Below are 25,400 nucleotides of genomic sequence, written 5' to 3'. Positions count from 1 at the left end.
CGCAGTTAATACAGTCAGATCCATAAATATTGGGACAGACACAATTCTAACATTTTTGGCTCTATACACCACCACAATGGATTTGAAATGAAACAAACAAGATGTGCTTTAACTGCAGACGGTCAGCTTTAATTTGAGGGTATTTACATCCAAATCAGGTGAACGGTGTAGGAATTACAACAGTTTTCATATGTGCCTCCCACTTGTTAAGGGACCAAAAGTAATGGGACAGTTGGCTTCTCAGCTGTTCCATGGCCAGGTGTGTGTTATTCCCTCATTATCCCAATTACAATGAGCAGATAAAAGGTCCAGAGTTCATTTCAAGTGTGCTATTCGCATTTGGAATCTGTTGCTCTCAACTCTCAAGATGAGATCCAAAGAGCTGTCACTATCAGTGAAGCAAGCCATCATTACGCTAAAAAAACAAAACAAACCCATCAGAGAGATAGCAAAAACATTAGGTGTGGCCAAAACAACTGTTTGGAACATTCCTAAAAAGAAGGAACACACCGGTGAGCTCAGCAACACCAAAAGCCCCGGAAGACCACGGAAAACATCTGTGGTGGATGACCGAAGAATTCTTTCCCTGGTGAAGAAAACACCCTTCACAACAGTTGGCCAGATCAAGAACACTCTCCAGGAGGTAGGTGTATGTGTGTCAAAGTCAACAATCAAGAGAAGACTTCACCAGAGTGAATACAGAGGGTTCACCACAAGATGTAAACCATTGGTGAGCCTCAAAAACAGGAAGGCCAGATTAGAGTTTGCCAAACGACATCTAAAAAAGCCTTCACAGTTCTGGAACAACATCCTATGGACAGATGAGACCACGATCAACTTGTACCAGAGTGATGGGAAGAGAAGAGTATGGAGAAGGAAAGGAACTGCTCATGATCCTAAGCATACCACCTCATCAGTGAAGCATGGTGATGGTAGTGTCATGGCGTGGGCATGTATGGCTGCCAATGGAACTGGTTCTCTTTTATTTATTGATGTGAATGCTGACAAAAACAGCAGGATGAATTCTGAAGTGTTTCGGGCAATATTATCTGCTCATATTCAGCCAAATGCTTCACAACTCATTGGATGCCGCTTCACAGTGCAGATGGACAATGACCCAAAGCATACTGCAAAAGCAACCAAAGAGTTTTTTAAGAGTTAGAAGTGGAATGTTATGCAATGGCCAAGTCAATCACCTGACCTGAATCCAATTGAGCATGCATTTCACTTGCTGAAGACAAAACTGAAGGGAAAAATGCCCCAAGAACAAGCAGCAACTGAAGACAGTTGCAGTAGAGGCCTGGCAGAGCATCACCAGGGATGAAACCCAGCGTCTGGTGCTGTCTGTGCGTTCCAGACTTCAGGCTGTAATTGACTGCAAAGGATTTGCAACCAAGTATTAAAAAGTGAAAGTTTGACTTATGATTATTATTCTGTCTCATTACTTTTGGTCCCTTAACAAGTGGGAGGCACATATGCAAACTGTTGTAATTCCTACACCGTTCACCTGATTTGGATGTAAATACCCTCAAATTAAATCTGACAGTCTGCAGTTAAAGCACATCTTGCTGGTTTAATTTCAAATCCATTGTGGTGGTGTATAGAGCCAAAAATGTTAGAATTGTGTCGATGTCCCAATATTTATGGACCTGACTGTATGTCAGAGCGGAGGACCTGGAGAACACTGAAGAACCAGCCCAGGTGAGGACAGCACTTTATCCTTGAACAGAGGAGAGTGTCGGTTTACTAACAGTCAGCAGCTACAGTTTTTTTTTTATTTTTGCTGAAGCCCCTCTAAGCTGTGGCAAATGGATTTCCCACCCATATTGACCACCAACGGAAAGTTGAAATTTTCCACTGGGCATCGCTGGACCTCTAGCGTTACTGGACATCACCACTAGTGTTAAGGGACACTATAATTTTGGCTATCTGCATTTCTTTTTTGTAATTATTATTCATGTCCTTTCAAGGATAATAATGAAAAAAGTATTTTGTGCCATACAGCAAGTGGGTGCTAAAAAGAAACTGCCATGTGTGTCACATGCTCAAGGTATGTCACATTCTTTTGTTTTTATTTGATTTTTCTAAATTTACGGATCATGTGAATGTACCATGAAAAGGGCCCTCCTAACCCTCTTGTATTGAACTGTATTGTTGCTGCATTGTCTCCCTTTATATTGTAAAGCGCTGAACAAACTGTTGGAGCTATATAAATCCTGTATAATAATAAAAAGAAAATTTTCATGTGCTGCCAAAAATCCACACTAAACAACCTGAGCTGCTGCCAGCACCCAAATGTGTTCCCTCATGCAAAAAGGAAAAGAAAATTTATATAGTGCTGCACTGCTAGATCGCTAAAAAGGTCAAATATAAATTGTAAAAAACAAACACCCCCCAACCTATCAAACACAAAGATGTGCTGAATACCAATAAAAACTTCTGTGATATATCAACCTAATAAAAATGAGTGCAAATACATCAATCTCACAAGTGAATCAGTAAATAAATACTATATTAAGTAAATAAAAGGTAAATAAATTAGGTAATAGCCGTCAGCCCCTCAAGTCAGCGGGCAACACAATAAAAAACTATATAAAAGAAATCAGAATATCAATGAATCACAAATAAAGTAAATAGTAAAGCCTGGATAACTATTAAATAAACAAATACACCCACCAACCCCTCAAATCAGCAAGCAATAAGTAATAATGAGTGATAAGCAAATAAATGGTACTATAAATAATTTTAAAAAGCAAATCACAACAACTATAACTGATAGCTATCCCTGATGAAGTCATGTGGTGCGTGACATAACACGTAGGACAGAAGCGTGGTGAAGTCACCACATTCATACATCTGAAGCTTTTATTGGTATTCAGCACCTCTTTGTGTGTGTGTGTGTTTGATAGGCCGGTGGTGTTTGTTTTACAAAGTACCATGAGCTGTAAGTAAAATTATGTTTAGTAGGAGTTCCTGGGGACCTGAAAATTATTTCAAGGGTTCCTTTGAGTTAAGAGGTTGAGAAAGACAGGTATGGGTACACGAATTCAAGGCCACACAGGAACTGATGGAAAATCTCTCCAACAAAAATTTGACCATTATTAAACAACTGACAGCTCCAGCTAGCTCCACGAAATCTCAGAACAATCTTTCAAAATAAACTAGGAAGCGGCCTGATATAATAGGAAGTGCTCCGTGAGGACATCGATGACGAAACACGTAGGGCGGGGCTTCGATTGATGTGACGCCATCACGTTTCCCAGTGATCCACTGCGCATGTGACGAGTGGCTGGGTTCGTTTCATTGTGTTTCCTATATGCTGTTAACGCTGGTGTCGGCTGGGACACCTTTTGAGTTAAGTGCAATGAGTGCATAATAAATGAAGCTGTTTTTAAAAATACTGCACTATGAAGCTGTTGTTGTTTCTTCCGAGTGTCTGGCATAACCTCTTTGGATATGAATAAGATAATATCTTGGAGAAGTGGATTTCCCTAGTGGTATTTGATCACAGAGCATTGCCTCCTTTACATTGGTCTGTTTGGAGCCGGGTTCTGCAGAATATTACTCCCTGAAGACACATCCATGAGTGGTTCATTACTCTGCTAACCAATCGCCCCCAGAGCAATATATGCTTCAAATGTTTTTAGCTCTGGTGAGTTCATTTAGTGTTTTTGGTGGTGGATTGTTATACTTTTGTGCACCTTTTTTGGACTTGAATTTACACATCTCATTTTGGACTTCTTTTGGAAACATATATATTATTCATTTATTTATTTATATTTTTTTCAGTTATTTATTTATATTCATGATTCATATTGACAAAATGTGTTTAATTTTTATAGGTATAATTGTGATTTATTTACTAGCGCAAATTATTTTTTAATTTCAATAGCAGGATTATGTTCTAAAAATAAAAAACTTTATTCAGTATGAGCAAAGCAGATAGAAAGAGGTCTTCTTCTGATTCGAAAGGTACCAAATTTTAATAGTCATCTGGCATCACACTTGCTGTCCACTGCAGTTCTCCATTCTTTTCTATATCAATTATCATTTAATATTATTGCAAGATGTGCGTTTCATAAAGTCCCATTCTGACACACCTTACAACCTCTACCAACCACTGGGTTCAGTCTTCTTGCTGCAATGTGACACAGTTATAAAAAGAAAAAGAACAGACATCAAAAAGACACTGCGGTATATCAACAGAAAAGACTGAGAACAAGCAAAGGGCTGCTCTGAAATCAGATAAAAGCAGACCTCTCAGATACTTTACAACTCTGCATGAATACATTTTTTGTCACAATATGCAGCAACAGTATCATTTTTATTATTCCACTTTTTATTATTTAAAAATCAATACTTAGAGAAGACCTTAACCTGAATATTAAACATACCATTCTTCTCTACCTCTCCACCAGCTTGTTAAGAAATGTCTGCTTTTTTTTATCTTCAGGGAGCAAATACTTTCTTTTTTGGTGGTACCCACTCCCTCTTCTTTATGTCACACTATGTTTTCTCATACTAGGCAGTATAAAGAAGCAAATACTGCCAGGCTAGGTGATGTCTGCTACACACTAGAAATGTAGTTCTGCCTAAAACCATCAGAGAGAGCAGTGCAGGAGCATAAAACCTGGTTGGTAAACAGGGAGTGGGCTTAAAGAACCCTGCCACTAAGGAGGGAGCTAAGAGCACTGCCACTGACCACTAGAGTGCACAGGGGGTGTTAACAGCACTGCCACTGAAGTAAGGAGGGAGTTCAGGGAGATTAATAGCATTGCCACTTACCACCAATGAATGAGGTTCACAGCACTGCCACTGACCATCAAAGCAAGTAAGGCATTCAGGGGGATTAACAAAATCTCAAATGACCACCAATGCAGGGGGGGGGGGGTGGGGGTGTTAACAGCACTGCCATTGGCCATCAAAGCAGGGAGGGAATTCAAGGGGGTTAACAGCATTGCCACTGACCATTAAAGTAGGGATCATCAGTGCAGGAAGTAGGTTAAGAGGGGAGGGTGGTTAACAGCATTGCCACAGATTACCAGTGAAGGGGGTTTGAAACAGTATCGCCACTACCTACCAGTGTGCGGGCTTTTACTGCAGTCACTGACACCAGTGCTGAAGGCTATTATTGAGGTCAACGATACCAATGCCAAGAATGACTATTACAGCCAATGACACTAATGATGGGGCTTTTTTTTTTTTTTTTTTTTTTAACTTTCACTCTCTTTGGTGTGTATAAACATACAGCAGGACAGACATTTTCAGGTACTGACGTGCCTTGCAGCCTACCTCGATGTAATATACTTCAACGCACAAAAATAAGCTGCTATTGTGCAGCACACTGGAAGCACTGGGGTCTGCACTTGAGGCCCTCTAAACACAAACTCTTTTCTCTGCCTATATTTCTGACTGTTAACCTTGGCAACCTTAGAATTTTCAGTAGGTAGTGGGAGCTGGAGCAACAGACTGTTTAGCTCTCCTGCTCTAAAAGATGCATCTGGTGAAAATATGGCATAGAAAACATAGCAGATCTCTCCTAATTAGCAAAGGGGTTTGCACCCATTTTAAATATGGAGCTGGATCTGCTCCATATTCTCAGTATAGAAGAGTGGTGCAGACTTTATGCATGTGCCACTCTTTGTTGATTCCCTTCATGGTGTGAACTTAATTTAACCAAAGTGAAGGATACTTTCTTTTGTACGCAACACCCACCTGTCTCCAGTAAGTCTTCCACCTGATCAGGAACCATTTCACTGCTGAAACACTATCTGTATCTTTACACAATGACAGACTGTCACAATATACACACTCTCTATACACACACACATACATAAATCTACCTTGTTTTATCTTCTGTCTGCCAAACGTGTAGGGAATTAATTATTTTTTCAAAGTCTTATACTACATCATTTACTTACAATCTCCACAGCCATCCAAAAAATCAAATAAAAGACAATCCCTAGCAACAGCAACACAGAAAAACAGAAATTTGTTCCCAAAGGGATTGATGGCACAAAGGAGGATGGCTGACTTTATTGTGACAATATATATTATTGTGACACTGTAATTGGACTGTGTGTTTAGAAATTATTATATGTTATTTTGCTTTCATGTTTGAATAATTACCTAATGCAATATTTAAGAGACTGAGCTCCTAATATCTTACTGCTTTGAATTCCTTGATTTTATTTAAATTGTGTGTAATAAAGGCAATCCAATTTTTTTCCCTTTACTTTACATCAACCACACAGTAAATACACGTAAAATTGTGATACTTTTTAAAGAGGAACTAAAAACTCTAGAAGTTGTGCCCACGAAAAAGAGCAAGGGAGAGGGCAAAGGACCATTTACAACCAGAATTGATAACTGTCCACAAATGTACAGTTTGTAAATTGCAGGCAATTTGCAAACTGACCATAAAATGCCAATTACGGACAGCAGCCACTCATAAAACATACTGCAGCAGGCCCGCTTCAAAACTGTCAGCGAAGTCAGCCGGGCTCAATCAAGCTCTGCTGAGCTTGGCCTAGCTCAAATGTTTGGGCAGGGGTGGGGGTGTGGAAGCATGGACAGTGACGTTGCGGAGTCCCTTTGCACCTTTTATGAACAGCAGCCAGGACTGGAGGGGGAAGACAGGGCCCAGCTTGAACTGTCACAGTATCCCTGAAGGAGACGACTGGACAGGATAGAGGTGGTGAATTGGCAGTGAAAGGTTCACAGCAAATCAAAAACTGCAGCTCTTGTGGGAAGTTCCATTCTGCAGTGGTCAGGAGATCAAAAGTGGTCCAAGGAAGGAAAACCAGTGAACCAGGGACAGGGTCTGGGCAGTCAAGTTGCACTGATGCACATAGGGAGTGAAAGCTGACCTGGGTAGTCCGATCCAATAGAAGAGCTACTGTAGTTGAAAATTGCTGAAAAAGTTAATGCTGATGGATTTCAAAACACACAATCCATTGTAATTTGCTGCATACGGGGTTTTGTAGCTGCAGAACAGTCAGGATACCCATGCTGGCCCATGTCCACAGCCCCAAACCCCTACAATGGGCATGTGATCATCAGAACTGGACCACGAAGCAATGGAAGAAGCTGGCCTGGTCTGATGAATCTTGTTTTCTTGATGTGAATGGCCAGTTGAATGTGTGTTGCTTGCCTGGGAAGAGATGGCACCAGGATGCACTATGGGAAGAAGGCAAGCTGGCAAAGTCCTAAAGGATCTGCTACTGACAGCTTGGTGCCAGACACCAAAGCAAACCTTTAGAGATCTCATAGCGTCCATGTCTCTATGAATCAGGGCTGTTTTGGTGCCAAATGGGGGACCTACTCAATATTAGGTGGGTGGTCATGCAGGGATGTGAGATTTGTATCGCCTGACACCGGGGACATGTAGTTCTGGGCGCCGGGCAGGTAGTTTTTGTTTAAATTTTAGCCCCGCTGTGGGCAAGCAGCAGGGCTTGCCAGTTGGAAGCATTTAGGCGGCTGCACCCCTTCTTGTTCCTGATCTCGAAGTGATGTATAGGACGTCACTTCTGGGTCACCATTGACAGTATCCCCAGCCATCGAGGCTCCGGAAATAATGTAAATATTATTAGTATTATACAGGATTTATATAGCGCCAACAGTTTGCTCAGCGCTTTACACTATAAAGGGAGACAATTCAGCAAAGATACAGTTCAATACAAGAGGGTTGGGAGGGCCCTGCTCCTTGGAGCTTACAATCTATTAATGCAGTGCAATTTGCACTGCATTACATCCCGAGAAGCACAGTGGAGACATGCAGGGTCTTTTAGACCCTGGATGTCTCATTAAAGAGAATCTTTTTAGTTAAAAGCATCTATGTCATGGCACTAAAATTACATTTACTCGCAACAGCTAAAAACTGTTCCAACCATTTGTTATTATAAAAATAACTGCAGTTGGAAGACTGAAACAATGTCTCATTTATCTGTGCAGCCATGATGAACAGGTTTTAAGCCCACAGCTCTAATGTCTCTGTTTAAACTTGAGTGAAACCAACTGTGCATGAGAAGGATACAAACTAAGCTGCTTACAAATGTAGCTCAATATGTAAATTAATGTTACCAGGGTCAAATAAGGACATACGGAAAGTTAAAATAGAACCAAGCGCAATCTTAACTAAACAAGTGTTAAATATATTTATTACTCTTCTGGTAGAGAAGAGACAGACGTGGAAAATCCAGTTCACTTAACCACTTCAGTGCTCACGGCTGTTTCCTCTACAAGGACCAAGCCGAATGTTCACACCTTCACAATACCTTTGTCATTATATACGCTTTTTGTAGCTAAACCAGGGACAGTCTTGTGATAACTAGTGTTACTTTAGATCAAATGCATACATTGTATTCAGCAATATATCCCATTTATCATTTTACTAACCAATTGATCAGAGAAGACACAAACTAGCACAGAAGAGCTGCAGTTCATATGCTGAAAGCCAATTACTCTGGTTGTCAGGTTTGCCAGAGGAGCTAATTTTACATACGAAGGGCAGATCTCAGCAGGTACAAAAACTTTTGGCTAGGCTATATAAGCATACATTTACCACAAGGCCATGATCTACTTTAATGTCTGAACACATAAAATAGGTTCCTACCACCAACTGGAGTGCTACAAACGGTGCACATTGAGGAGATATTTACAGTACCTATGGGTAAGCCTTATTACACCCTGTTCCAAATTATTATGCAAATGATATTTTTCTCATTTACCTAAATAATTGATATAAATAACAGTCAGCATAATTCTCATATTATCAACTATTAAGAGTACAATTCAAATTTTATTGAACAAACCTCCTAATGATAACAGTATTTTTTTTAAACATAAAAAACTTCCAATGCACTGTTCCAAATTATTACGCACAGTAAGTTTCAAAACACTTTATAGGTTGTAAAGAACTGAAAATTGTCATTTGTTGCGTTTGCAGCATATTTACTGAAATCAAAAGCTATTTCAATCAAACTTTTAACAACATTTTAACTTTTTAAACATTTTAACAGGTCACGTTACATTGTAACATAGGACCCCTTATTTGATAGCAGCTTCAGAAGTCTTGCATTCATTGAACTTGTGAGTTTTCGGACAGTTTCTGCTTGAATTTGTTTGCAAGATGTCAGAATAGCCTCCCAGAGCTACTGTTTGGATGTAAACTGCCTCCCACCCTCATATATCTTTTGCTTGATGATGCTCCAAAGGTTCTCAGTAGGATTGAGGTCAGGGGAGGATGGAGGCCACACCATGACTTTCTCTCCTTTTATCCCCATAGCAGCCATTGATGCAGAGGTATTCTTTGCAGCATGAGATGATTGTATTCCAGAAATCATAGTTCTTCCTTCTGTACCAGGGAAGAAAGCGGTCAGTCATAAACTCCACATACTTTGCAGAGGTCATCTTTAAACCTTCGGGGACCCTAAAGGGGCCGACCAGCTCTGTTCCCATGATTCCGTCCCAAAACATGACTCCACCACCGCCTTGCTGGTGGCCGAATAGAAGGTTTATGCACAGTTGCAAGACTCTGGAGGACTCTACACCTTGATGTCCGTGGGACTCCAGAGGCACCAGCAGCTTCAAATATCTGTTTGCTGTTATGTACTGGTATTCTAGCAGCTGCTCTCTTGATCCAATGCATAGATCTGGCAGAAATCTTCCTCAATGTGCCTTTATCTGCACAAACCCGTCTGTGCTCTGAATCAGCCACAAATCTCTTAATAGCGCGATGATCACGCTTAAGTTTTTGTGAAATATCTAATGTTTTCATACTGCGTCCAAGGCATTGAACTATTTCACTCTTTTTGGCAGCAGAAAGATCCTTTTTCTTCCCCATATTGCTTGAAAATGGTGCTCTGCTTAATAATGTGGAACACCCTCCTTTAGTAGTTTTTCCTTAAATTGGGCTCACCGGCCAATCTAATTATCACAGGTGTCCGAGATTGTTTTCAATGATCAAAAGAGCCCTGACACACAAGGGTAGATTTACTAACACTGGTTCCCTCAGAATCTGGTATAGCTGTGCATGGCAGTCAATCAACTTCTAACTTCAGCTTCTTCAATTAAGCTTTGGCAATAAAACCTGGAAGCTGATTGGTTTGTATGCAGAAGTGCACCTACTTTTGTACTCTCCAGCTTTAGTAAATAAACCTCCCAATGTCATCCATGAGTTAAACCGAAAAACAAAATACTTAATCTTTGTGACACTTAAATAGAATTTGCATAATAATTTGGAACAGGGTGTATAGGCTTACCTGTAAGTAAAACATAAACAAATCCACTTTACTATCACATAGTTAGTCAGGCTGAAAAAAGACAAAAGTCCATCCAGTTCACTTTAAGATTTTCCACAATGTAATTTACATGGTCTGAATGTACATCCTGAAGGCTAGGTTCACACATATATGGCTCTGCAAGCCACATTTTGCGTGAGCACAGAAGCCCATTTATTTGAAAGGGCTGCTGTGCCTCCTAAAACACAAGGAAAAGGTAACTGCAGCATTTAAGAAATCGCAGTCCACACAACTGCTGCAAGTTCAGTGCAGTTCCCACTGCCGGAGCGATTTCCAGAGTGTGCGATGTGCTATTAAATTGATATTAAAGTCTTGGTTTCTTTTTCGCAAAGATAACAAACAAGTCTATACTTACCTGCTATGTGCAGTGGTTTTGCACTGAGCAGCCAGGATCCTCCTCTTTACGGGTCCCCCACCGGTGCTCCTGGCCCCTTTCTCCTGTTGCTTGCTATGGAATGACCCGAGCAGGCGCGCTCCCAAACTGCTGCTCTGTGTGTCCAGTCACACACAGAGCCATGACTTGGCTCTGCCCCCTTCCTCTCAGCTCATTGGCTGTGATTGATACAATGTGGCCCGCTGCTGCCTCAGGCAATCAGAAGTGAGAGTCCTTGGAGAATTGAGGATCTCATGGATATCACCGGATCAAGAGGGGGCTCAGGTAAGTGTTGGGGGGGGGGGGGCGCTGCTACACACAGAAGGTTCTTTACCTTCACGCAAAGAATGCATGAAGGTATAAAATCTTGAGACTTTAGAACCACTTTAAGATTAATGGCACCTGCGTGCATCCAGTGCCTTTTTCTGTGCGGTTGGTTGCATCTGCGGGAACAGGCGCGGACCCACAGCGGGAACCAGCTCGCACAAATGTGAACCTAGCCTAAATGTGTACTGGGGCTCTTCAGAAGTCATTATTTGTTAGTAGTCATTATGATAGTAATATAATAAATATTGCCAAAAGAGTAGAGAATGCATTGTAACTTTCAGCCTTCATACTAGTGCGATTTCAGATGTGACTTCGCATTGCACAGAATCACGACAATGGAAATCACATTATTCTCTATGGCGCCTGTTCACATCAGTGCCGCACAACATGATCTATTTTTGGAACAGGGTCCTGCGCTACCTTGGTGTGACTGCAGTGCAATTTTGGTACCTAGACGCACAAAAAAAAAAAAAATGTACACAATTTTTTTTATGCATTATTGCAGGTTAAGGCTCCTTAACAACTAGCATCCTGTCTCTTTCCACTACCAAAAATCGCAGTAGTATCAAAAACACATAAAAAATGCAACCAAATCAGATGAAATCGCAGCTGTACTAGTGCAAACCTAGCCTTAAGATACATGTTGATTCCCCGATCCCAATAATAATAAAATGTATTTTTAGGTTGTGTTTTTTTTACCAGATATGCTGAAACCCAATGAGGTATTGGCTTCAGAAATGTTACATCCTTGATCCTATTTTTGCCTAAAAAAAATATAGAGAATAAGCACAAGGAACATTACTTCCCTTTAGTGTGTCCAGAGGACCTGTGTCCTCATTTAGCAGAACCTTTTAATCATCCACCCATCCTCTTTTTATAGAAACTGTAGTGCCAGCTTCTATGAATGGGGGAGCTGGACAGAAATGGCGGCCATAGTCTGATACTCTTAATAAAAGCCTGTGGCAGCTCTCTTAGTTTTATTAACCCCTGCAGCACCAGAAAATTACAGCAGTGTGGGTGGGCAGGGAATTGAAGGAGAAAGATTTCTACCAAATGAAGACACAGCAGCAAAAATGGACACATCACATTGATGGTCAATAATGTCTCTAGTACTTATTTTGCATTTTATTTTTTTTTCCAGGTAAACTAAAACTTTGGCTTTGTGATGACCAGAATGCCAGTACTAGAGATTCTATAAATGAAACAAGATCTATGAATGTAGGGGGCAACCCTTTCAATCACCTGCTGGTTCTCCATTCTCAAATAATGTTTTATTCATAGAAGCTGTAGTACTGCTTCTATGTATGGAAAAAATGACATGAAAGGACGGGCATAGTGACGCTCTCTTCATGAGGGCTGTATTAACTTGGATAGGCATGAACGGTGGAGTCTTTTTACTAAAAGATGGGGAATAGGCACAAGGGACACATCCTACTGACTTTAAGTTATGTCCCTTGTGCTAATTTTTCAGTTTATAGTTTAGTTTTTTACTCTTAGCTACACTTCAGCTTTAAGAATACATACTTTAATAAAATGGTTTTGAACTAGTTTCATATGAATTCCCTTAGTCACTAAGCAAACCAGGTCCGTGTCTCAAAGTACTGAGCCAACTGGAAAAGCAGGCAATTAGCAGCCCCAAAAAGAGAGGTCAGCAACCGCAGCTGAAGTGTTCCCCTCCGTACAGGTTCCCTCAAACAGCACAATTATATTGCCATTTGCCCAGTGCTCTAAGAATTTATACTGTGCATGAGATGGCACTGAAAAGACAACAGTAATTTGGCCAAGCCTGAAACTTTTAATGAAATGTTAGAGCAGCAGGGTGTTAAAAGCAGATATCATGCCATAGGAGATAGACAGAAGAGGTAATCTGTTTTTCCAAGGCTTCTCTCATGGCCACATCACCACTGCAGCCACATCTCAAATCTGTACAAAACTATAACGCATTAGGTGTTGCCATTGCAAACACTGATGTTTTGACATTCCTTTATTTCAAGCAGAACTAAACCTTTTCAAATCAACATTACCTAAATTAAATGCGTATGCTACTAGCATTAGTAAATAGATTACTTTTACAGTTTTATTTTTTTTACATTTATTCAGTAGCTTCCTGGTTTCTGGCCTTGGCCAAAATGCCAGGAGTCTTCATGGTCATTTTCTCTTTCATCTGGACGAAGAGTGGAGGGGTTTCTCAGTTGAGCACACCCTCCTGCCTAGCTTAGCTAAGTGCAGATGGATTCCAGTAACTGCTACATGAATTATCTATCCTTACCCAAGATGGCCCTGACTAGAGATTCTAGGGGGTTGTTTTTCACAGGGATTGCTTTGAATATAAAACATTAAATAAACAGTATCTTCAGTTTGTGCTTCAGAAGTGCTTTACCTAGGATTGGCAGCGATGTAAAAACCCTGCATCAACATCCCCACAGCAATGTATTGGTACACAGAGTTGTAGCAGCATGGTTCATACAGGTAGGGGAGATGCTTGTTTACCAGGGAAATTACTAGTCCAGCCCCAAAGTTATGTGAACCATACACCTAGATATCTGGGAAGTTTATGAGGTACTGAAGGTGCTCTGTGGTCTTGAAACATAAATCAGACAATCCTAATACTTTTAGCTTCATACTTTACTATGAAAAAGTTCATTGTTCAGGGCATTTCCAGCATGTTTGCTTATTTGTATCAGGGTAGAAGCGCCTCTAAGTGCAATAAGTCTTTTTATTCAAGTCTAAATGTAGAAACACTCACATGTGTGAAGTAATCATAAGCTTAAAAACCGTGGTTAACAATAGTTAACGGTGGGGTGGTAACCCGGGTGAAGAGCCGTCATCTTACTGCGATGTGGGGAGGTCAGGTCTCAGCTGGAACAGCGTGGTGGCTGGAGGGGAACAGCGGTGAGGCCGGCCGGCGTGCACGTCCTCCCTCAGAGCCAGATGGAACGCACGCTGGAACGTAGCGGCGGCGTGGCCGTGATGACATCAGATCCCAGGGTGCACTGCGGCGCGTTTCGGAGCATGCGCTGGCCATGGAAGGCGGAAGTGCGCTCCTTTTTCTACCACCCCACCGTTAACTATTGTTGACCACGGTTTTTAAGCTTATGATTACTTCACACATGTGAGTGTTTCTACATTTAGACTTGAATAAAAAGACTTATTGCACTTAGAGGCACTTCTCTCCTTTTTCTCATCTACAGAGGTTGCTACAGCTTATTTGGAAGCCTTGCTCTCAGTGCCACACAGAATCCTACGCTCTTCATACAGTAGCCACTAATACCACGATCGCCCCATACTACCATTTCCCAGGACATTGCAGTGTTTGCGCTGTTACAACCCTTCCTCATTTTTTCTGAATTATTTGTATCAGGGTACCAGGGGAAATGGAGGCCTTACAGTAAGTGAACATGATGCCTTTAATGTATAGCCAAGCCTTAGCCTAAATTGAGAGTTATGTGATCTTTCGTAATAATTTTCAGAAAGGCTCGAGCAGAGTCTTGCTTTACCTGTACATCAATCCAGCTGAGCCCATGCTTTCAAACAAGCTTCTTGTTGTAGACTAATATGTTTATAGTAATCAAATATACCATATAGTGGCTTGGAGGTACAATATTAGAGACTGTTAAACAATGGAAGTCAGTGAGACTCCTTAAAGTTAAACTCCAGAAACTTAAAGTGGGGTTAAAGGTTTAAGGTTTTATACCTTCGTGCAATATATGCATGAAGGCAAAAAAACATCTGTGTGTAGTACTTACCCAGCCCCGAGCCCCATTCCGATCCAGTGATGTCCACGAGAGCCTTGGTTCTCCAGGGACACTCACTGCGGATTGGCTGAGGCAGCAGCGGGAGCCATTGGCTCTTGCTGTTGTCAATCACAGCAAGTGAGCCAATCAGGAGAGGGAGGGGCAGGACCGACCCATGGCTCTGTTGGAAATGGACACGCAAAGTCATGGCTCAAGAGCGTGCCTGCTTGAGTGCCTCTTTTGCTGCTTGCTATGGCGGCACCTGATAGGAGGGAGGGGAGCGCTGGCAAGGGACCTGAGAAGAAGAGGATCCGGGCTGCTCTATGCAAAACCACTGCACAGAACAGGTATGACATCTTTGGTATTAAAAAAAACAAAAACATAAGACTTTAGTATCACTTTAAGTAATCTAACTTATAGGGCAGCACAGAGGCTAAATGGTTAGCACTTCCACCTGGCAGTACTAGGGTAGTCGGTTCGAATCCCAGCCATGGCACCACCTGCCTGGAGTTTGTATGTTCTCCCTGTGCCTGCCTGGGTTTCCTCCAGGTACTCTGGTTTCCTCCCACACTCCAAAGACATGCTGGTAGGTTAATTGGCTCCTGTCTAAATTGGCCTTAGTATGTGTATGTATGAATGTAAGTTGGGGACCTTAGATTGTACACCCCTTGAGGGTTAGGGACTGATATGAATGTACAATATATATGTAAAGCGCTGTGTAAATTGACGGCGCTATATAAGTACCTGTAATAAATAAAAATAAATAAAATAAAAAACTTATAGGAAGATTAAGACCCAGTACTGAGGTTTGTGACAAGTATAAAAAGGTGCCTTGTGGAGTTAAAAACCCAGCTTTATACTTCGAACAGTCCTTTGCATGCACCTCTTTCTTTTATGAAAACAGGTTTTGGCCCTTCTATATGCAAGTACCTGTTCTGGTATTCTACTCTTTTTATTTCCTAAAAGTGGTTAGTGATGCCACCATACTAGTGGTATGTGCTCAAATATTCCTGCAGAGCTCACTGTGAGCCTTATGCCTACCAACAACACTCCCTATTAGCATGATGCTCTTCAGCTACCTACAAAATGCCCACAAACACATCCTCAGAGTCCTCTACATGAAGAGCTGAGCCAATAGAGTGTTCATTAAAGGGCATAACACTGGAAATTGTAGCTCTTCAAAAACACTGTACATCTGTGGTTTCAAAAGGTCTTTTGAGACAAGTGCTCAGTACATCGAGGAAACAAGGTGAACTTCTTTGGCAGAAACAAAGAAGATGTGTGTTCAAAGAGAAGGAAACGCCACCACACAGTGACATCAAATTCTCATTCTTGCCATTTAACATGGTGGATGAAGCATTGTGGATTGAGGCTGCTCTATTGCCTCAACTGCACAACTAGCTATCACAGTACTAGCAAGGTACTCAAAATATAAACATTTTTTTTTTTAGGAGACAGTCAGGTTTTGCATTGGAAATGCACTGGTTCACTTTAAAGCCCAAGTCAAATTTATTTATATATGATTTTAATCTATATCTCAATGAACACAAGGACAATTTCCAAAAGTTTAAAAAATGGAGTTTCATAGAACATTTGTTTAGCTCATCACATGAAAGCAAGATTAATATAACTTAGATTACAAAATCTGCAGTTTTACTCAAATTAGTTGATGCAAAGATGAATACACCCCTCAACAAAAACTACTTCATCTAGTATTTTGCATGACCTCCATGATTTGTAAGGATAGCACCAAGTCTTATAGGCATGGAATGAACAAGTTGGCGACATAGGGCAACATCTATCTTTTTCCATTCTTCAAGAACGACCTCTTTTAGAGCCTCGATGCTGGATGGAGAGTGATGCTCAACTTGTTTCCTCAGAATTATTCATTGGTGTTCGATTGGGTTCAGTTCAGGAGACATACTTGGCCACTGACTCACTTTCACCTTGTTCTTCTTCAGAAATGCAACAGTGGCCTTAGGTGTGTGTTTTGGATCATCGTCATGTTGGAAAAGTGAACGACGACCAAGGGCACGGAGTAATGGCAGCTTCTCATTCAATATAGAGAAGTACATCCGTGAATTTATAACATCAATGACATGCAGCTCCCCGACACCAGCAGCACTCATGCAGCCCCACAGAAGTACACTGCCACCACCATGTTTCACTGTAGGCACCATGCATTTTTCTTTGTACTCCTTTTCAGCATGAGCCCTGGCAAATTCTAGGTGGGCTTTTTTTGTGCTTGGGCTTTAGGAGAGGCTTCCTTCATGGACGACACCCGTGCATGCCATTCCTCTGCCGTGTACACTGCATTGTATCACAAGAAACAATCACCCCAATTTGGCTTTCTACTTCTTTAGCCAACTGTAGTGAACTTTCATGGCGAATTTCTTCAACCCTTCTATCAGAAGACGTTCCTGTCAAGGTGTTAACTTCCGTGGAAGACCTGGACATTTCTCTGAGATGGTTGCAGTTCCATCTTTGTTAAATTTTTTTATCACTTTTGGTACAGTATTCTGACTGATAAGTAAAGGTTTGCTGATCTTTTTGTAGCCTTCACCTTTCTTGTGTAAAGAAATTTTTTTTCTCAGGCCTTTTGACACTTCTCTTCCACGTGGTGCCATTGCTGACAGCATAAAATGGGAAGGAGTTTTCTTTGTTAAGTAACGCCCTTTTATAATCACCTGTCTGCTGGACACTTGTTTAATGAATAATTAGACGCACCTGTAGTTGAATTCCTGTTAATTAGTATTTTATGTAAAATTTAGCTTTGCTCCTAAGACTTTCATTGGGGTGTATTAATTTTTGCAACGTAGTCTTGAATAAATTTGTTATGAAAAATACTTTTTTGTGTTTGCAAATGGACAAATTTTGATTGCAATCAATGGCCCATATTTGTGGGAGTATTTTGTTTCATAGAAAATGTTGAAAGGAATGTAAAGGTTTTCTGACAAATCTGTTGGGGTGTACTCATTTAAGCTGAGCACTGTGTGTGTATATATATATATATATATATATATATATATATATATATATATATATATATATACACATATACACACACACACACACACACACACATATATATACATACATACACTTTTTTATATGTAAATATATATATTTATATATAAATGGCCTAGGAATTCTAAAGAAAAAAAAATTTAAAATGTAGCTCTTTCTGCAATGCTCGCCTCGTCTTCAGCATTGCACCCACTCTGTAATCCAGTAACAACCCTCTACTTAGCATTATTCAGTTAACCGCTGAGAGAAATGGACATGGACCCATCAGGGAAGGGGAGAGTCAACATGGTACCCTGCACTTACAATTTATTGGTACTGATATAATCATAGATGAAGCTGGGCTTAAAGTAAATTGTGTTTCTCTATTTTGGTGGCTAGGTTAATGATCAGACCACATTTTAGAGCCCCACGTGCAGAAATCAAGGTTATACTGAAGAATTTACAAACTTTTTCTTGTAACTGACAACAGCACTTAGAAAAGCTTTTCTGGTCCTTATCTAAGGTTCTATGGTTCTTTAAAAAATAGTTACTGCTAATGTGAAATACCCACAAGAATCCAAAAATAAAACAGGTTGACATTTTACATCCTTGATTACCATGAAGTAAACGCCATTGCGCCATAAATTTTCCACTAAGTTCTACTCAGCACTGTATTAGATCTTATACTGGACAGCAGGATTACAAGTTTAATGGATATTGCTAGTAATATTATTTTATATATAGTATATTTACCTGTAGGGCTTTATCGAAAAAAAAGGAATATTCCTGAAAATTGCTCCTACTCTATTTTTTATCTGGTAGGATTTTCAGGTCATCACAAGAAAAATCAATTTAAACACTGATGCTGCTATGTAATTAGTAGAAAGATGATTCTGGAACTTACTGTTTTGACCAAGTGCCTGAAGCAGACAATCCAAACATCCATCTAGTTTGTCAGATGTGCAGTCAGATCCACTTAGCTTCAACTTCTCCAAGGTGTCACTTAAATTATCTGCAGCATAAGCATTAAACAAAAAAGGAAAAAGATCAGCAAACCTGCATTTAGTTTTCAGTCTTGTATTACCCCTTTTACTGAAATAAACCATAATCTAAAGCTCAGTAATGAGTATTCTAAAGCACATCTTACTGTGTATATTTATGTGGCCATATCATGGTTGGCGATTAAGATGTTCCAGTATTGATTAGCAAAGCAATAATGCCACATTAATATTTATGCCCACTGTCACGAAAGGCCACTAATTGTTTTAATCAATGACATTTACAACACGCAAGTAGATACAAGCCTAAAGCAGTAGATGTATGTAGATGACCTCTGGTAATTAAAATATGACTGCTTATACCTTAAAGTGTTTGTAAACCTCAGACATGAAATACTGTATGAACAAAGGATATCCCTCTATAGTGTGTACTTGTCACAATTAAGAGCACAAAGTGTCATTCCTGCCTGCTGCTTCGTTATTTTGCTATCAGCATGAATCACTTCTGATGAGTCTGCCTGACACCAAGATGAAAAATGGTGACAGGGAAGTGACCTCCAACAGATTGATAGCCTCAGCTCTGTTCCTGTGAGCAGTGTGGAGGGGAGTGTGCATCTTCCCTCCAATCAGCTCACAGAGATCTGCTTATTGAGCTCTGTGTAGAAATTGTGCAATAGTAGCGTAATTCAGCTTCCCAATCCCTGCTTTCTGAACACTTTCAGAAGCTTTATAAATTCAGCACTTTGAACGGATGTAGAGAGAAGACTGTAGATAGATAGGTACAACTTACGTAGGAGAATTTGTTTCATCTCTGTGTATCATCTAAGGCCAATCACTTCGCTGGGCATGTGTTAGATTTTACAACCACTTTAAATGTCCAGTCAGGTGGTCTTTGAAGCACCATGAACTTAAGTGGTTGTAAAGTCTTAGGCCCCTTTCAGATGGGGCGGATCTGTCAGCGTGATCCGCCTGCTCAGCAGAGGATCTCTCCGTTGACCCTGCTGAGCAGGCAGATGACAAGTCTCTGTCTGCTCTGCTGCTGCAGAGTGGACACAGACACTGCCCGCTGATTTCAATGGACGGTAGGATGGAAACAGGCCGCTTCCACCCGATTGCCATCTGATCTGATTCACTGGGCAGATGGGGAACGGATCCCCATCTGTTTGTTTTTGGTGTACAGGATCGGATCAGATGCTGGCAGATGTCAGCGGACTATTGCCCGCTGACACCCACCAGTCTATATACGTCTATGGATGGACCGATTGGGTCTGCCTGAAAAATGGGGTCCACCTGTCCACTCGTGTGAAAGGAGTCTTAAGAGAGATGAATGCATTAAGGTAAAAAACAAAAAAACAAACCTTTGGTGCCACAGGATCCCTCCCAGCAACCCTTTATACTTACCTAAACCCAATCTTCACCCTCACAGGGAAGATTGGCTTCTGCTGCTGTCAATCCATTGCTGTTACGAGGGAGCTGGAGGTGGGGTCGAGCCATGCTGTTTTAATCTATAGAGAGTTGGGGCTGCTCTGTGCAAAACCACTGCACAGAGCAGTAAGTATAACAATTTTATTAATAGCAGAAAAATAAAAAAAAAGTTTACAATCACTTTAAAAGTTAAGTTCACTTAAAACAAAAAAATCACTTTTTGCAGGTAAAAAATGTGTATTTACTATTTTTTTGTTTTGGAGCCTGGAAAGCATTGCAACAGTGATCAGCAGACTGCTGGTGCTGTGCAGGACTGGGGGGGGGGGCGGTGCTACAGTAACATGTTACTCCCTGTATATGAGTGTAACATGTTACAATAGGTGAACTTATTTAATTTGCAGTCAGATAGGAGATAAAGGGGACAGCTCAAAGGATTTGTAGGTGTCACAGTTCGCCGACCTTTGATGAGGTCCCCAGCTGTACCTGCTGCAAGTGAGTCTCTGCAGAATCAGCCAGTTTCTCACTCAGGATCCATGCTGGCTGACATTTTTTCTTCTTCCCCTGCACAAAGATTTAGTTGTTACTGGGCACTTGCAAAATCCAAGTGTCCATGTGTTCAAGTGCTCCTGGCCTCATGACCTTTGTTCCAGTTTCTAAAACTTCTGAACGACCTCTGCCTCTTTTTGACCATCCCCATTTACCACCAGACATGGCCTCTTGTCTGACCACAACCTTTTCTTGTAATTCTGCATATCGTCCCATTGCTGTAAACGGTTTCCAGTCCAGGTGTATCCAAAGGCAGCAACCTGGAAACCATCCACAGCAACATTCATTAGCTCTTGTAAGCGAAGACAAGGAACACTAGGAGGTTCCTTAAATCCTCGTCTTAGCCACCATTAGGGCCTACATATTTGTGGTGATTTGAAGAGCTCATCATTACTGTGATAGCTGAAGACCTATCCACAGCAGCAATCCAAACCCCTTACCCTAGCAAGTACCAAATCTGAACATAGGTGGTACTGCCTAGAGAGCAACTTATGAGCGTTCAGTTCTCCCCTGTGCCCAATGTAAGACCAGAAGCTGACTGCAAAGCAAGACTGGACCCTACACTCAAGCCTATTCTTGTCATCCTGCTGAATAGTGATATTGAAAGTTTTCACTCAGCAGATACTATGTATCAGTATCAATTCATTTCTATTGGCATAAGTCAAAATGTGAGAAAACCCATGGTGATATGAAAAGAGAGTTTAAGAGTCAGCAGAAGCAAAGGATCTGATATAGATTGCATATGGACTGCCAATAGACAGAGGAATTTTCCATGAAATCAATGAGCTAGGGGGGGAAAGTAGGTAGATGCTTTCAAGAGAGAAGCCATGAGTAGAAGTCAAAGAAGACTGACACACACACACGTATATACAGTATAAAGAAGCTTTGCCTACTCTGACATTTTGAATTAGTCAAGTGGCAGAAGCAAGTCACTTGTAACCTAGTGGTTAACAGTACAACTAAAAATTGTCAGGAAAACAGAAGCAATTTATTTTGCAGCAATTTAATCAATAATAATTTCACACAGATTTAGAATAATCAGTATCTGCACAGAACAACAGTCTCATTTAATTTGTCCATCAATCTTATTTGAATCTTTAACAGTGCAAAGAACATTCCTAATTTATATTACAGTTGATCGGTCTGATTGTAAGCAATGGAAGTCCAAACACATTTTGTTTTGTATGGTATGTATATAAATAGACACAGTGCAGGTTTATAACTTTTTTTACACTGTATTCTAAAGAAGAAGGTGCAGGAAGCAACTTGACTTGGGTAAAAGGTTTAGAGAGGTTAGAAGAAGACATATCAACAACTGTACCAACTGCCTTCAAGGAAAAGGACGGGCAGCTATCACTTGCAGAGACATCAGTTTAGAAGCGCACTGCAATGTGTTTAATATACGTTACAGATTTCTGCGCAGAAAAAATCTGGACGCGATACTAGTTTTGTGGTGTGAACAGGGCACATAAAGAACAATTGATTTTGTTGTGCCCTTGCAGTACAAAGAGAAAAGGAAAAACTGATGGCTGCTCACTATGGTGTGATTGAGCCCTGAAACATGCACCAACTGACCCTCACTACATACAGCCATCACAGGTCAACTGACTGTTGTAGGAGTGATATCCCCATTGTGTGGCAGGTGGGAGAATAATTAACCTTGCTGTTATTATTTCACTCACCAAGGTACAGATTAAAATAATTTTATTAAAATAAAAAAAATAAAAAAAGTTTAAAAAAAAGGTCCCCACCCCCTGAGAAAATGCAATTGCACCTGTAGGTCCTGCACACATATGTAAACAGCGATTGCACCACACATGTGAGGTATTGTCGCAAATGTCAGAGTGAGAACAATAATTCTAGTGCCAGACTTCCTGTGTGTAAGTCTAAACTGGTGACCTGTAAAGGCTTCTAAAGCGTCCCCTATGTAGATTTGTAGATACCGTAGTTTGCCGCTGTTAGACACGTGTACGCAATTTTAGGGATCTATTTACTCAGTGTAACACCTTTTATATTTTACAAAAAAAATTGGGTATTTTATAGTGTTTGTGTGCACTAAACTTCATTAATTTCTTATTTTTTCCAGAAAATTTTCATTTGATAAACCAATGTACACATTGTGTGACAAAGAAAAATTGCAACACCCACCATTCTATTCTGTTACATGAGAAATGTCAGAACTGGCTCAGTGGTTAAACAATACAGGCTTTTTTTCATAAAGCCAGACCATGCTCAAAGAACATTAAAAACAGTAGCCACCATTAATTGTTCCCATTTCTCTAAACCAGGGGTGGGCAACTGTGGCCCTCCAGCTGTTGAACTACAAGTCCCAGAGGCATTGCAAAACTGACAGTTACAAGCATGACTCCCAAAGGCAGAGGCATGATGGGACTTGTAGTTCACCAACAACTGGAGGGCCACAGTTGTCCACCCCTGCTCTAAACTGATCAACCAAGTATTAAAAAGTGAAAGTTATTCTGTCCCATTACTTTTGGTCCCTTAACAAGTGGGAGGCACATATGCAAACTGTTGTAATTCCTACATCGTTCACCTGATTTGGATGTAAATACCCTCAAATTAAAGCTGACAGTCTGCAGTTAAAGCGCATCTTGTTCGTTTCATTTCAAATCCATTGTGGTGGTGTATAGAGCCAAAAATGTTAGAATTGTGTTGATGTCCCAATATTTATGGACCTGACTGTGACTGGTTACTGTGCACACATATCATGCTTTGTTGTGCTTGACCTACAGCATGTGCAGGAAGAAAAACATTAGATTTGAGAAGCACGCTACCAATAAAATATGATGTTTTTGCAGTGTAGGTGTGATTCTACTATGATTAAATATAATTCTATCTTGCAATGTACAGCAAAGCATATGCTCACATCAAACACCTCTGTATATATACCAGGGGTGTGGAAATTAAAAACAAAAAAACAAACTACTTGTCTAGGGACTAAATCGGTGTCCCAAGCTACTTGTCCCTCATGACAATCTACTAGTCTTAATAAAAAATAAATACATTTTAACCAAAACCATATTTAAATCTGCTTTAAGTAATGTCTGGGGCTTTTAAAAACAAAAGGGGCTTTATAGCGACTTAAACATTTAATATTTGTAATACTGCACTGTATATCTCCTCCTCACCCCCCTGCCTGTCTACAGCACTGCACCCGAGGACTAGCAGGGAGGGGAGAGACCTTGCAGTGTAATGAACACCGATTGGGTGCTCACCAAGAAAGGGGAGTGTCGGGCTTATCCTTTATCCCTTTTGCTACCAGAGCCGTTTTTGTCTTTTTTTGCACACATTTAAAATATTATTTTAGGCCTGAAGATTACATAAAACCCCCAAACATTATATATTTTCTGAAATCAGAGACCGTAGAGAATAAAATAGCGGTTATTCCAATTTTTTATGTCACACAATATTATCACAAAGGTCTAGGAAATGCAAATTTCAGTAAAAAATACACAAGCTAATTTTAGGGCACAAAAAGCAATACTTTTTTTGTTAAATATAAAAGATGTGGTTGCATCAAGTAAATAGATATCCATTATGTCAAACCTTAAAATAGCATGCGCAGGTTTAACTTTAGTACCTTATATTTTCTATAGGTGACACTTTTAAGGCCCCTTATAGTTTATCAGTTTAGCATTACAGAGGAAGACTGGTGCTAGAATTATTGCTCTCATTCTGGCGTGCGCGGCGATATGTAACGTGTATCGTAATCGTCGTTTTCATATGTAGGCGCCCCAGCGCGTGCTTTTATGTTTACATATGTCGGGGTGAGCAGGCTTGAAAATTTTTTTTTGGGGGAGGGAGTTATATGCTTGGATGCAACTTCCATTTTTTAAAATAAAAAAAAAAATGTTTTCACTTTTTTTTAATCACATAGGGGACAAAGTCACCTATGTGATGATTTTTGGTGACAGGTTCTCTTTTTTCAGACATGTAGGATCTACAAGACCCTGCATGTCTCCCATGCTCCACTGAATGCAATGCAGTGCACAGCACACCGCATTACATTCTTTCCCGGCCTCGATGGCCGGGAATCTGTCAATGGGGACCCGGAAGTGATGTCACATCACTTCCGAGTCAGGACAACAAGGGGAGGAGAGAAAACATGTCTGCTCTCCTCCCTTCTCTATACCGGCATACCACTGGCACCCACTGAACCAGTCCTGGGCCTGAAGATGGGCAAGTGGAGCCCGGGCAGGGGGGCACCCACATGGAAGAAAAATATATTTTAAAAATACTCTTCCCAAATATAGTCACAAATATTTGAAATACTACAACTTTGGCCCTATTCAATATATTTCAAAGTATATATATATATATTTTTTTTTTATTACACACTGTATGTTGACATGTGTTTTTATTACAAAATATATGAAGAAAAAACAATACACTACATTTCCAAATATACTGTATGTCTTAAAAAATATTCAATCTACATTTTTGGAATGCATTTACAAATAAATGCAAAAAAGATGTTAAAATGACTTTTTTTATATGTTAAAAAAAATCTGAATATATTTAAAAAATATATATTTTAAAAAATATTTTTCATATATTTTGTAATATATAAAAACTGCATTTCAACATGATATATATATATATATATATATATATATATATATATATAAAGTACGTCCAAAATTGTAGTATTTCAAATATATGACAATATATT

The 25,400-nt window shown here is 40.2% G+C and overlaps 1 protein-coding gene across 2 annotated transcripts in view; it reads right to left on the bottom strand.

The window, feature by feature from the left end:
• RAP1GDS1 (Rap1 GTPase-GDP dissociation stimulator 1) overlaps nt 1-25,400 on the bottom strand; it is a 149,945-nt gene that overhangs the window by 64,036 nt on the left and 60,509 nt on the right. For both annotated transcript variants that reach the window (XM_089691643.1, XM_089691644.1), the window contains exon 2: nt 18,646-18,753. In XM_089691643.1, coding sequence (XP_089547769.1) covers nt 18,646-18,753 — 108 coding nt within the window. The remainder of the gene's footprint in view (nt 1-18,645; nt 18,754-25,400) is intronic.

This window comes from Staurois parvus, unplaced genomic scaffold (genome assembly GCF_062004578.1).
Source record: "Staurois parvus isolate SC_StPar_1 unplaced genomic scaffold, SC_StPar_1.0 ptg000566l, whole genome shotgun sequence".
Classification (NCBI taxonomy): Eukaryota; Metazoa; Chordata; class Amphibia; order Anura; family Ranidae; genus Staurois; species Staurois parvus.
The sequence above is the reverse complement of the archived record's forward strand: the minus strand, read 5'-3'. Positions and strand labels throughout refer to the sequence as shown.